General features: G+C 44.4%; 1 protein-coding gene across 2 annotated transcripts in view; it reads left to right on the top strand.

Annotated features, from left to right (window-relative positions):
- cdc6 (cell division cycle 6 homolog (S. cerevisiae)) overlaps positions 1-7469 on the top strand; it is a 28055-nt gene extending 20586 nt beyond the window's left edge. For both annotated transcript variants that reach the window (XM_059638817.1, XM_048560666.2), the window contains 3 exons: positions 635-843; positions 3111-3251; positions 6244-7469. In XM_059638817.1, coding sequence (XP_059494800.1) covers positions 635-843; positions 3111-3251; positions 6244-6333 — 440 coding nt within the window. In that variant the 3' untranslated portion in view covers positions 6334-7469. The remainder of the gene's footprint in view (positions 1-634; positions 844-3110; positions 3252-6243) is intronic.
- Positions 7470-14883: the final 7414 nt, after the last annotated feature.

The raw sequence follows: 14883 nt of genomic DNA, 5'->3' as shown, positions 1-14883 counted from the left end.
TTACCAGGACAGGGTAGAGGCATGGGTCTGGGTGGGATACTCTTCAGAGTGTTGGTGTGACCTTGATGGGGAGAATGGCCTGCTGCCACATTCTGTGAATCTTTCTGTCTCTAGCTCTGTGTCACCACAATGAGCAAGAGTTGCACTGTCCTTCTTGCTCTTGACAACTGAGTCCAGTTGTCACTTGATTTTGTGCAGTTGTCCTTTGTATTGATGTCAGGGACAGGATCTCAATGTAGAAGGTTTGTCCGGTATTTAGTGCGGTATACTCGGGTGTCCTGTGTCAAACATTACATATGCAAATCTTCAGACCTTTGCTTGATTCTCCTGTTCTGTCCCCACTTGTAATTGTGAATTTTGATCATCAGGGGTATTAGTGCTGATTAGTAAACTATCTTGTTCGAGCCACATTGGTCAGGTTTAGCAGACTTACAATGCAGTGTGACATTTTCACCTTCTAGCCCGGTCCTAATTAGTGATACCCGGTATGTTTTGGTACAGGATGTGGAAGGTTTGTGTTTTGTTGGGATGTATTTTATGGACTGTTTAAGGGGTATTTGATGCACTGATTTCTGCTCAGTGTTTGAAAGTGGACTTTATGTTGCTGTTCATTGAAATGTCCTTCTGCTTGAAGCTGAACCTCCAGAAACACCAGCTCAGTCTCCAGGCCTGAAGAAGGTGGGTCTACCACACGTTTCCCAGGTCATTTCCCAAGTATATGGTGACCGGATGACATCGAGCTCTGGGTGTGATGAGTGCTTTCCTCTCCAGCAGAAGCTGCTGGTCTGCTCTCTGCTCCTCGTAACCAGACACTCAAAAGTAAAAGAAGTCATGCTGGGAAAGGTAAGTGCTAGAAATGTTCTGCAATGATAGTGGACATGATGGGTCAGGACTTTCCACCCTGTCAGGATGGGATGAGATGTAACCCTGGGCTCTGCTTATATTCTCAAGTGGATGTAAGTGATAGCGCAGCATTGTTTCCAAGAGGAGGGAATGTTTTTCTAATCTTCCGTGGGATATGGGTGTTACTGGCAACTCAGTATTTATTACCCTTCCCTAATTGCCCTTGAACTCATCCAACAAGCCAGAGGGCAGTTGAGTCGACTGCATTGCTGAGAGCCTGGAGACACCTGGCAGGCTTCAAAGATCCATGCAGTGTGGAAGCAGACCATTCAGCCCAATGAATCCACACCGACCTTCTGAAGAGCATCCCACCCAGACCCACTTCCCTCCTACCCTATACTTCTAACCCTGCATTTTCCATGCCCACTCCACCAACCTGTACATCTTTGGCTTGTGGGAGGAAACCCATGCAGACTCGGAGAACGTGCAAACTCCACACAGCTGCCAAAAGCTGGAACTGAACCTGGGCCTCTGTCACTTTGAGGCAACAATTTTTTTTTTCCCTTTTATTCATTAATAGGGTGTTGCTGACTAGGCCAGCATTTATTGCTCAGAGGGCAGTTCAGAGTCAGCCATATTTCTGTGGGTCTGGAGTCACATGTAGTCAAGACCAGGTAAGGATGACAGTTTCCTTCCCTAAAGGACATTACTGAACCAGACTGGTTTTTCCCAACAATTGACAATGGGTTCATGATCATCATTAGACTCTTAATTCCAGATATTGTATTGAATTCAAATTCCACCATTTGCTGTGTCAGGATTTGAACTCTGGTGCCCAGAATGTTATTTAGATCTCTGGAGTAACGGTCCAGCAATAATACTACTCGGCCATTCCACACACCACCACCAGCCCACCCCCCGCAAACCCCTTGTTAACCAGTGAGCATCTGTGCCACCACTTGCCTTCCCTCAAGGGCATAATTGAAATATATGGGCTTTTGTGGCAATCTGTGATCATTTCCTGGTTAGTGTCACTGAGACCAGCTTTCCATTCCAGATTTCTGAATTGATCTCAAGTTCCAGCAGCTGCTGGGATAGAGTTTGAACCTGTGTCCACAGACCGTTCACCTGCACCTGTGGATTGTTTGTTCAATGAAATTGCCACCACAACAACACATAACATAGAACATTGCAGCACAGTACAGGCCCTTCGACCCTCAATGTTGTGCCAACCTGTCATACCGATCTCAAGCCCATCTAACCTATACTATTCCATGTATGTCCGTATGCTTATCCAACGATGATTTAAATGTACCTAAAGTTGGCGAATCTACTACCATTGCAGGCAAAGCATTCCATTCCCTTACTACTATCCGAGTAAAGAAACTACCTCTGACATCTGTCCTATATCTTTCACCCCTCAACTTAAAGCTATGCCCCCTCGTGCTCGCCGTCACCATCCTAGGAAAAAGGCTGTCCCTATCCACCCTATCTAACCCTCAACACATGTTTAGCTTTAAGCAGATAATCTGAATTTTTAATTTTGATCATTTTCTCCCCATCTTTCTGTGAGTGTTTGCCTTGTGTAAGTTAGTTACTACACTTGCTGTGTTACAACAGTGGCTGCAGAGGTCTTAGCAATTTCCTGAAGTTGTGCAGAGAGCTCACTGCTACTGTCCAGAACTTCACTTCAGCTTTGGTCATGTGTTTGTAACTTGGATTCATTTGCTTTTCATTGAATCACAGAATAATCAAGCACAAACTGAGTCTGTTTTGTTCATTGACTAAGTTCCTTCTAATTTCCCCAGTCTCTGTGCAGACTTCAAAGGTCTGTGCATGGCTGGCAAAACTGGAATGATTGTGCCAACGCACTGGGTATGCGCAGACCCTCAGCAGCCTTAAAACTTAGGGAGACTGTTGCCCATCAAATGGGTACTACATCTTTTAAAGAACAATTCAGTCCCCCACTCTCTCCCTCAACCTCTACAACTGTAGCTGTTTGAGGTGTACAGCCTTGTACCCTTTTGGACTGCTATCTGTGCCGCTATTGTTCCAATTCTTCGAAACTTTTTTTAAACTCCATTGTGTTGTCGGTCACCTTTTTGACTCTTGACCCCTTGTTTGTCGATCCTTCATCCATTGGAAGATCCTTTCTCTTTCTTCGCTCTGATTTAAACCATTTGTGATTTTTAAACTTGATTTGAGCCACTCGAGTAAGAGTAAACTTGCTGTTAACCAGTGGTTAAGCAGGGTGTTCTGTGTTTTAGCTCAGCGACACTTACAGTAAGATTTGCAGACAGCATCAGATGACCGGGGTGGATCAGTCAGAATGTTTGTCACTCTGTAGCCTCTTGGAATCCAGGGGAATCCTCTCCCTCAAGCGATCAAAAGAGGCTCGACTCAGTAAGGTAAGTGTAACTGAGCTGTAGGTTTTTTTTCGTTCACAGGACTTTGGTGTCACTGGCTGGCCAGCGTTGTTTTATTTTTTGCCCTTGAAGTTGGTGATGAGCTTACCTCAAACTGCTGCATTCCATGTGAGACTTTGTAATGACTGAGTCAACTGAGTACTCTTGAGTGCCCTAGCAAGCCAATAATATTGCATGTGGGTCTGGAGTTGCATGCAGACCAGGCAAGGATGGTAGCTGTCCTCAGGGAAGGAAATTACTTGGATATTTCTGATAATTGTCAACAGTTTTGTGGTCATCAATATATTTTTAATGTAATTTTTTGTATTAAATTCAAATTCCACCATTTGCTATGGTGGGGTTCAAACCTGGGTCTCCAGAAGGTTAGCTGAGTTTCTATGTTTCTATGTTCTGTGTTAATTAACAATAATACCACTAGGCCTGTGTTTTTACTTTACATACATACACCTTTTGTGGGAAGTGGGTGTCACTGGCTAGAGGACTACTTTATAGTCTGACCCCATGTGCTGCAGAGAAGGTGAGCAGTGTTGTGGAACTGACGTGGTGTTTGGGACAGTCACGGAGCTCGGAGAGAAGGATTTCCAGGATTCTGGGCCACTGACCATGCAGGAGCTGTGATACACTTTCAAACACACGCCCTCCCTCATTTTTCCCTGCTGAGCTCCGTGCTCAACAACTCCCCTAACTGGAAGTCAGTGCATTGTTCTGCTAATTGGCATGGCCCGGGCAGCATTGAGAGAGTGTTGGTTCTGTTTAGGTGCAGACTACTGGTGTGGAAGTAGAACTGATCGTTGGTGCCGAATGCTTGATCTAGCATTACCCTAGGAAATGCTGTTGTGTAGTGTTGTCTCTGGTACACTGCCAACAGAGTTATTGCTGCTGCCTCGCTCGTTCCAGACTGAGCCAGCACGTGCATAGATTCTGTGATCCTCTGGTTTCTCGTGCCCCTGCAATGAATTGGGTCCTATGCTCGTTTAATGCTCAATTAATTTCCTCCCTGTTGGAGTAGAGCCCACACCTCGAGTCCTGACAGTGAACTTTCACTGCTGCGCTGTCTGTTAAATCTGCTCATTAGGTTCTGTAAGATCTCTATCATTTCCATACTTTCCTATCACACACCTTTTTAAAAATGGAAGAATTTACAGATTGGCTGGTTGAATGCTCACAAACTGTGTTGGGGTTACTTCTGGCTTTATTGTATTCGAAGTGCTACATACACTGGCACTATCCCCCATGTCTTCCTCCGCCACATCAGTGCCGCCTCATGCTCCCACATCGTGCTCCATCCCAACAACCTCCAGTTCATCTGCACCATCTACAATACCTTCCCTTCCCTTCCTGGACCCCTCTGTCTCCAACTTTGGGTGACCGCCTCAACTGGTATCTATTTCAAACCCATCGACTCCCACAGCTACATAGACTGCACCTCCTCTCACCCAACTTCCTGCAAGAATGCAATCCCCTATTCCCAATTCCTCCTCCTCTGCTGCGTGCGCACCCAAGATGGAGTGTTCCACTCCTGCACATCCCCAGATGTTCTCCTATTTCAAGGAACATAACCCCTCCCCTCCAATGATCAAAAAGGCCCTCAACGGCACCTCTCGCGTTTTCCAAACCTTTGCTCTCACATTCCCTCCCCCCCCCAACAAAAATAAAGACAGAATTCCCCCTTGTCCTCTCATACCACCCACCAACCTCCACACCCAATGTGTCATTCTCCACAAGCTCTGCCACCTACAATCCGACCCCACAACCAAAGAGATATTTCCCCCTCCACCCCTACCTGCCTTTCATAGGGACCATTCTCTCCGTAGCTTCCTCGTCCGCTCCACATCCCCAATTGCCCCACCACCGCTCCTTTCCCTGCAACTGCAGGAAGTGCTACACCTGCCCCAAACGCTTTCTGTTTTTTTTTTTCTCCTCCCGCCCTCCCCTCCATTCAAAGCGCAAAACAAACCTTCCACATTAGACAGGGGTTCACCTGCACATCTGTCAACATGGCCTACTGCATCCACTGCTCCTGATGTGGCCTCCTCTACATTGGTGAGACCAAGTGTAGACTTGGCGACTGTCTTGTACAGCATCTGCACACTGTACCCGACAAACAACATCACCTTCCAGTTGCCAACCATTTTAACTCCCTCTCCCACTCACTGGGTGGCATGTCCATCCTGGGCCTCCCCCAGTGTCACAATGACACCACCTGCAAACTGGGGGAGCAACACCTCATTCTGCTTGAGTCTAAGCATGAAATTCACCAGTTTCAAAATCTCCCCATCCCCAGCCTCCTCCCATGTCCAACCCTCCCTCTCATCCCCACCTCCTTGACCTAACACAACCTGTCTATCTTCTCTCTCACCTTTCTGCCCCTCCCACCTTGCTGACCAATCCCCACCACTGCCTACCTACTGTAACCTATCACCCTCCCACCTACCTTCCCCAGTCACTCGCTCTCGCTCTCTCTGAGCTCCCTTTCCCCCACCCTGAAGAAGTGTTGCAGTTGGAGCCTCCCTGCTCCCCTGATGTTGCCTGGCCTGCTGTGTTCCTCCAGCTCCACACTGTTATCTCTGACTCCAGCATCAGCAGTTCCTACTATCTCTGCTATATACGTACAAGTTCTTTTTTGTCATTTCAGCACTTGAAGTCATTCCGTCAAGAGACCTAGCAATGTCTTGAGTGTTAGAGAATCCCCCTGTAATGGCTGGTATGGAGATCAGTCTGTTCTGTGTTCGCCATTCGCACTCACTTGTGGACTTGGCTTATATGTTCCCAAACTCCAAATCTGTTAATGGGATTGACCTCTGGGCTCGTGGCTTGTTTCACTGTGTTCCAAATGGGTTGCAATCAACTTTGGGTTGAAGTAAAGTAGGTACTAAAAGAAAGGGCTAAGCTGGCTTGTAGTAACTATTCTTCGTTCCTTTTTTAAAAAAAATATGTGCATTGCACTAACTCCACCCTACTGTTTCTTCTTCAGGTGGCCTTGAAAATTGAAGAGAGGGATGTTGAACACGCTCTTCATGACAAAGTTTTGATGGGGAGCATTTTGCAAGGAGGTCTTCCTTGAGAGTGCTTTTTATTTGAAAGAACTTTTTAATTTTATGCTGTCAGTCAAATGGGGCTTGTAAAATACGACTGTAACCAAAGTATTTTGTGCAGCAAGTCTGTTCCCTATTTTATATTGTACTTGTAAGATTGAACCTTGGGCTTTGATGTTTTTACAGTATTTTGTCGAGGTCGCACAATGGTCAGTGATGTATTTCAGCATCAGTTGTCAGTGAGTGCCACAATTAACATGAGCACTGTGGATGGCCATTATAAAACTACTTGCAATCAATAAGTTCATGTGAAATTTTAAATCTTTAAAACAGGGTGATTTATTTTAAGTGTCTGCTCTTCCAATAGCTCCTGGCAGTCCAGAGCAATGTCAGTGCAGGTATATCTTAAGAGTGTGATGATGTTTCACGTTGACTTCCTTTCCTCTGGAGAGGTATGTCGAAGATGGATTGCTGTTGGTCACTGCATCACCTTGAATCACTTGTCTAATTTGAAATGCTTTTTGTCCTTTTTAAAGATGAGACTTACATAGCTGTTTTAACTTGTTTCTTTAAAGTTGCTGCTTCTTTGAAAAGAAGCCTATTTTGACATTAAAAGCTGATGCATATGTTACAGAATGAAGACTGGAGCACGTTTGACCTTAAGTTCCCTATGACTACTTGGCGAAAACTAATTGTTCCATTCTTCTCCTTTCTTGCAATGTCTGTAACAACCTCCCCACCCTGCTGTTTTTATTGGGGTGTGGGTGGGAAAACCAAACCAGGTTTAACATTTAGACTGTGTATTTGCAGCGAGGGGCAAAATAGTGTGTGTGTGAGTGACTGATGCCAAGCTGACTAAGCAGGTGTAGATGGCACCAATGATATTGCAACACCAGGGCAGAGAATGTGTTGGCGCAGCCTTATAACTTTGTCCTGTACTCGAGGACTCCTTGGAGCTGTAAGCTGAGCGACAGCGACAGCACCAGCTCTGTCCCACCACTTTGTGCCTTCCCACTCCCAGCTCTGCGACAGGCAGCTAGGCACAGCAACTGTGTGGTCCTAGAGAGCCCTGCATAGGTGCAATGGTAATAATCACAGTTAGTGTGAAAATAATATCAGAGATAATGGGAACTGCAGATGCTGGAGATTCCAAGATAATAAAATGTGAGGCTGGACGAACACAGCAGGCCCAGCAGCATCTCAGGAGCACAACTCTGATGAAGGGTCTAGGCCCGAAACGTCAGCTTTTGTGCTCCTGAGATGCTGCTTGGCCTGCTGTGTTCGTCCAGCCTCACATTTTATTATAGTGTGAAAATAAGACTGTTTACATGAGTGAAATCTGAAAGAAGCAGTTTGTAGAATTGCCATTTTACAGTAGTTCTGTACATTTTAATACTTAAGAATTGTTTATTTTCTGTTAAATGGGCACTCAGCCCTTTTAGGTTAATCTATTGTGTACATAAATTGAGCATTGTGGAAGATTTCTAGAATAAACATGTTGAGATGGTGTGCAGCCCTCTTTTTATTCTTTGCATCTCTGTAATTTTGAAATGTTGTCGATGTGGTAAAGTTTTCACTGCTACTACCTTCTCTAACCTAATACCTCCTAAAATGTTCAGCATTGGCCTTTACAAAAGCTGTTCAAGGCCAGATATTAAGCAAGGAAGGGCGTTCGTACGTGGGGCTTTGTCATTAAAACTCTCTGTCACTTCTAGGGTTATCTGTCCCAGTGCCTCTATGCTAGCCCTCTGTAGAGTGGATACATTCCCTGCTCTGTCTCAGCATGATTATTTCCTTTTCAAGTTGTTCATTGTCTCCACTTCTCCAACCCTCATGAGGTGGTGAGTCCTCTCCACTGTTTGGTTCAAAAGGAATTCTTCGCTCCCCAACCATGCTCATTGTCTTGGAATCATGGAATACCTATAGTGTGGATGCAGGTACTCTGCCCATCGAGCCCACATCAACCCTTCAAAGAGTATCCCAATCATCTCTGTAATCCTGCATTTCCTGTGACAAACCCACGCAGCCTGCCTGTCCCTGGACACTACAGGACAATTGAGCATGGTCAATCCACCCCACCTGCACACCTTTGGACTGAGGGAGGAAACCATGCAGACAAGGGGAGAATGTGCAAACCGCACGCTGACAGCTGCTTGAGGGTGGAATTGAATCCAGCTCCCTGGTGCTGTGAGGCAGCAGTGTTAACCAGCGTGCTGCCCCTTGTGCCATCGCCTAGTAGGAAGAGTTGACCTTATCCAATCCTGTGTTAATTTTGTACTCAAGTCAGCCCCTGTATGTCTCCTTTTACCCCAAGGAGACACATGAAAGCCTCCAACTGTGTGGCTAAAATCCCTCACCCCTGGAAGCTGTGTTGGTAAATGATGGTGTCACATTCATTTGTAGCTTTGAAACCTGCTTCAAGTGTGATATAATAAATGCAAGCAAATGTATCCTGTAACTTCAGCCTGTCAGTCTGGTTTCTAGGTGACCACTTCTGACATGAGCAAGATTTTATGAAGAGTGAAATGAGTTGAATAAATCAGGGGAGGGGCTACAGTGGTATAATGCCACTGGATTAGTGACCCAGAGGTCCAGGATAATGTTCTGGAAATATGGATTCTGTTCCCACCATGGCATCTGATGGAATTTGTATTCACCTAATGAAATCTGACCGAGTAGGGTTGGGGGAGAAAGCTCAATCACCTGTGTTTTTTTTAAAAACATACATCTTCCATCCTTAGTCTGGCCTACACTTGACTCCAGGCCCACAGCAAAGGGCCTAGCAAACCACTAAGTTCAAAAGTCAGAGATAAGTGTCGAGCTGGATGAACAGAAAACCTTTTGTCTCAGACTCCCAACCTAAAATGTCAACTTTCTGCTCTTCTGGTGCTGCCTGGCCTGTTCCTCCAACTCTACACTTATCTCTGACTCCAGTGTCTACATTTTTTGCTACCTCCAAGTTCAAAAGTCAGTAGAAAAGGGCAGCAAATGGTGGCACATTAAAGTGTGAAGAAGAGAGGAATATAACCCCTGACAAAACCTCACAGACCTGAAACTTTGTCTGCTTCCCTCTGGAGTCATCCAGTCTGAATCCCTGGCAGTACAGTCACTGAGGGACTGTGCACCCCGTCTGGCTTGTTGACTCCTAGTTGAGGAGGTCAGTGCTGTATGAGGGATCTCTTGAGATTTACATATTGCTGTTAATGTTAGAAGGAACTGGAGCTGCTGTATATTTCTCAGTTTTTTATTTCCATTTTGGGTTTCCTGTGGCAATTTTAAGCATAAATTTTGGTGGTTATGTTTATGTGAGAGGTTTCTATACGGGTAGTATCCCTGCTGTTTTTCTGCTGGATACAGAGGGAGTGCAATGAAGGTTTACTGATTCCTGTCAAGTCAGAATTGAAGTATGAAGAGGAACTGGCTTGGTTATGACTATATTCATTTGGGTTTAGTAGAGTTCTGGGTGGGAGTCTTGTAGAAATCCATAATATTCTAACCGGATGAGAAGGAGTAAAGGCAGGAAGGGTATTCCTGATGACTAGGGAGTGCAAAACCAGACAGAGTAAACAGTCGGCCTTTTAATATTCAGATGAGAAATAGCTTCACCTGGAAAGTGGCAAACCAAGGAATTCCCTGCCACAAAGTATTTGAGGCCAAAGTGTTGAATGAGTTAGATATAGATTTTTAGGGACTAAAGAGATGACAGGATATGGGGAGAAATTGGGAATCAGTTGGATGATCAGCCATAATCATATTGAATGGTGGAGCAGGCTAGATGGGCCAATTGCTTTCCTAGTATTATCTGTGTTTCTATACCTCCCATCCCACAGCAGGACTTAAAACCAAACATCTGTGAATGCTGGAAATCGGAAACGAAAGGACAATGTCTGAAGAATGGTCACTGGGCCCAAAATGCTCAGTTGCTTCTTCACAGCTGCTGCAAGACCTGCTGAGTTATTCCAGCAACCTCAGTTTTTGCAACTACGGGACTTTATGCCCAAAGAAGTGTTTATAATGTGGCCAAACTGGTTTTGTATCAATTTGCAAAATTCTAAAGCAAGTCAATGGCAGGTGGGTGAAACAGGTGAGATTCGTGGTCAGCCATGTAATGGGGGGAGAAAAGTTGGAATCTTTCCCTTTCCCAGTGCTATCCAGAGTTCCAGATGACGACAACTTGCTTGAAATGTTGCAGCAACTCGGACTCACTTTTGGTGTGTGAAGGAGGTGGTGGGGAGTGCAGCTGACTGGACAGTTCATGTGTCAGATTGGTGCCAACAGCCAAATCCCATCCCCAGTGGTGTGCATTTGGGACCTGTCTCCCTCCTCTCCTCTCCCTGTGGTCACAATTGTGGCCCTTTTTGAGTCAGAGCTGGCTTCTAGCAGAGGATTCTCCAGAAAGACAGGAGGATTGCTGAGAAGGGCAGCAGGAGAGCTCCCTGCTCTTAAAAAGTCCCTCAGTGACTGGGTAGGAGTGTTGGCCTGCCTTGGTGGGCAAGGTTTTGCAGTTTTCAAACTTGTTGAATCAGAGGTTAGAGAAGTGCAACAGAGGAAGGGAGCACAATGGCAGCCCTGGGCTTCTGCCTGATCTGGGGCATGAAGGGAAAACAGCACTCCAATTGTACTGCATCGAATTGGCATCCTAGATGGTGTTCATTCGCCTTCTGATTCAGCGGTGATTCACAAAGAATGTAGTACCAACCAAGTGTGCTGCTTTGCCCTGGATTGTGTTGTGCTTTGAGTGTCATTGGAGCTGCACCCAACTAGGTCAATGGGAAGCACCCCATCACACTCCTGATTTGTGCCTTGTAGACAGGCTTTGGGGAGATGTGAGATGGGTTGCCCTCTGCAGGATTCCTAGCTTCTCACATGCTGTTGTAGCAACAGTATTTACATAGCAAGTCCGGTTAAGTTTTTTTTTGATCCGTGGTAACCCCAGGATGTTGACAGTGAGGAAACTGTGGTTGTATTGCCACTGACTCTCAAGGGGAGATGTCTAGGTTCTTGTTGGTATTGATCATTAGCCAATTCTTGGGCACTGCAATTTCTACTTGAAACTTAACGGACCCATGTGGTGCCTAGACCTTGCTGCTTATGGACATGAGCTGTTTTAGTGCCAGGGTTGCAAGTATTGTTCAACATTGTTCAATCTTCAGTGAACTTCTGATCTCATGATGGAAGAGATGACATTACTGAAGCAGCAGAAGATGGTTGGGCCTTGGACGCTGAGAAACTCCTGCAGTGATGACCAACTCCATATACCTCAAGTAAGTCATGGCTTGGTCTCTGGTTTGTTTGGAAATGACCCCAGCCTATTCAATCTTTCTTGGCTGAAATTTCCAGTCCTTAGTCCTATTACTAATGTCATAGAATATACTGTACTCCAAAATAACTACCTCTGGACATTCTCATAAGCAAAACAACCAATATTGTGAAGCAGCCATCTCTACATCAATGACCATCAAATTTGACCCATGAGCAAAATCCTGGAAATATGATATACAAGGGAAAAGCTAGGCTGGCCAGGCAGTATCTGCGCAGAGAGAAACAGTGAATATTTCAGGCTGATAATCTTCCATCAGAAGCCCATAAGAGACTTGCGATTAATAATAATTTTGACATTTATTGCTGAAGGGATGGTGGTATAAAAATCACCATGATGTGGAGCTGCTGGTTTTGTCAGGATGGGCAAGGTCAGAATTTGCAGGATACTGAATTGTAGTCCAACAGGTTTATCTGAAAACACAAGCTTTTGGAGGCTTGCTCCTTTGAAAGCTTGTGTTTTCAAATAAACCTGTCCGACTATAAACTGGTTAACAAAATGTGGGGCTGGATGAACCCAGCAGGCCAAGCAGCATCTTAGGAGCACCAAAGCTGGCCAGCGTTTGTGCTCCTGAGATGCTGCTTGGCCTGCTGGGTTCATCCAGCTTCACATTTTGTTATCTTGGATTCTCCAGTATCTGCAGCTCCCCATTATCTCGGACTATAAACTGGTGTCGTGTGATTTCTGACCATTTGAAAGTTGGGAATTGTTGTGCGAGGCATTGGTGAGACTGGATCTGGAATGCTGTACTTTTTAGTTCCCTTTCTTGAGGAAGAGTGTAGCTTTGTTGAAGGAAGTTTGTGAAAGGTTCACTAGATTAATTTTAACAATGATGGGACTTGTGTTATGAGAACAGATTGAGCAGTTTATGCCTATACTCGCTAGAGTTTAAAAGAATGCGAGGAGACCTAATTGAGGTATATAAGAAGCTAAAGAGATTGACAAAGTAGATGTTGAGCAGGCTTTCTCATGGGGCAATCTAAAATGAGAGATCATCGTTTTAGGCTGAGGGGTTGCAGATTTAAAACACAGATGAAGCCATTATTTCTCTAAATGTTGTGAATCAATGGAATTCACTACCTGACAGTGTGATGGACACTGAGACATAGATTGTTAATTACTGATGGTTTGAAGAGTAATGGGGAGCGGGCTGGAAAGTAGAGTTGACACCAAGAAAAGGTCAGCCATGATCGTATTAAATGGCAGAGCAGGCTCGAGGGGCTGAATGGCCTACTCGTGCTTCGAGTTCTTATGTTAGTAGTTTGAAAGCAAGTGCAAAGTTGGGGAAATAGTGAGGGGTGAAGAAAAACATACGAAGGTTGTGTGACTGTGTGGAAGAAAGGAGTGATTAAATGACAGAAGGAATGAAAATGCAAGGAAAATACTGGTAGTAGGACAAGTTTTAAAAACAACAAAAGCCAGACCCAAGCAAGCAGTGTTAACAGGAAATGTTGAACGTGGTCTGAAGTTGTTGAATTCAGTGATGAACCTGAAAATATAATGGTTGCTTCGCAATTTTAAAATCCCAAGCCTGACCACCAATATGTATAGAATTACTTTAGATCAAAGCAACAGAAACAGATGATAAGGCCCAGCTAGTTCATGTTAGCATTTATGCTCCATTTAAGCTGCTATTTCTTTCGCTTTAAATCTATACCTTGTCATGTGTTCATTGACCACAAGGGGACATCAGTGAACCATCAGTAAAGTTGGGAGTTCATTCTGTGGAAAAGGTCACATTTTACCAACATTGGCCTCTTGTTTTGTGGAAGTATCTATTTTACGCACTTCATGCTTGTTGAAAGCTGCCTTTTCTTTTTATTTTAAGTTTGTGTTCAGATTTGAACACTAAAGATTCCTTTTGAAGTAAGATCAAATCTACGAAAACCACATCCATTTATCCCAAACAGACCAGTCAGTGGTAATATTCTAAAGTCTGTTTGTAGCCTCTTCCCAAAGTGTATGCTGAATATTGTCATTTTAACAATTTTTTGTTTAAAATGAGAAATCAACCACCACACACTCTGGTGATGGAATAAAGCTTTGAAAATAGAGAAAAGACTGTAAACAATTAATTTCATTTAATGCTTGATAAGACTCTGCTTGCCAAAGCTATTTCAAAGCTCAGGTGAAGGATAAGGACTGGAGTGCAAGATTCCATCAAAACGCGAAATAAAGGTTGATTAATGATGTTGGGAAATTATTATTCCAAAACTTTGGGTTTTAAAAGCCTGAGATTGGCAAGAAAGCAGTTTTTAATTTTGTCTTATTTACTATTTTTGAGGCCTGTAAGTCAATGTCTAAAATTGATTGTTGGGGTTAGAGGACGGGAATAGGCCGTTTTACCCTCTGCAGCTTGTTCCACTCATCTGTGACCCTTCAGTGATTCCGCCCCTATCCCCCTTGTCCCGTATCCCATTAATACCATTGGCTGTTAATTCTTTGATTTGAACATTAACACTAAATCCAAGCTTCTACAATCCTCTATGGCGAAGTATTTCCTCATTTCACTGTTGAAGAGTCTGGCACTGGTTGGGCTGAAGGGTCACTTTCTATGCTGTAGACTCCTGACTCTGACCTGCCATCTTAAAGAGACATGCACACACCCCACACACTATGCCCACAGAGGGACACTACACACACGCCACCCACAGGCATGCACTCGCCCTAAGTTCTATCAATCTGGATTATCTGTTCCTTTCAAGTTTTGAAAACTTTGAACAAATCGCTCCTTAACTTTCTGCATTCCAGGTCCACACAATCCCATTTTGTGGAATCTGTCCTTGTAATTTAATTCCTGGAGTTCAGGCATTCTGCTGGTACCTTGCCTTGTTGGATTTATTAAAAAGGTGTTTTGGTTTAATAACGGATGAGGAAAAGCTTGCAGCATGATTGACAATAGCAAATTGTATATCTGTTTACAGTACAACTATGGGATTAGATGGTCATTCATAAATGGCTGGCTGGCTGCCTGACTGGCAATTCAACATTTGATAGCTGCTGGTATTTATAAAGCACCTCTAGTCAAACAAAATGCCTCAAGTGCTTCAAAACAGTCATCTATCAAAGGTAGGCAGCAAGCTGTATGAGGAGCCATTAGGGGTTGGTCAAAGGATTGATGAAAGAAATAATTTTTGAGGAGTATCTTGAAGGAGGTAATAGACATTGGGAAGTTTAAGGATGACACTCCAAATCTCTCGTCTCCTCTCACCACTGATGGAGCAGTTATAATTGACGGCAGAATTGGAGGAGTGCAGAT

The sequence above is a fragment of the Stegostoma tigrinum genome, chromosome 31 (genome assembly GCF_030684315.1).
Source record: "Stegostoma tigrinum isolate sSteTig4 chromosome 31, sSteTig4.hap1, whole genome shotgun sequence".
Classification (NCBI taxonomy): Eukaryota; Metazoa; Chordata; class Chondrichthyes; order Orectolobiformes; family Stegostomatidae; genus Stegostoma; species Stegostoma tigrinum.
Note: the sequence above shows the minus strand (reverse complement) of the source record. Positions and strands in the feature narration are given on the sequence as shown.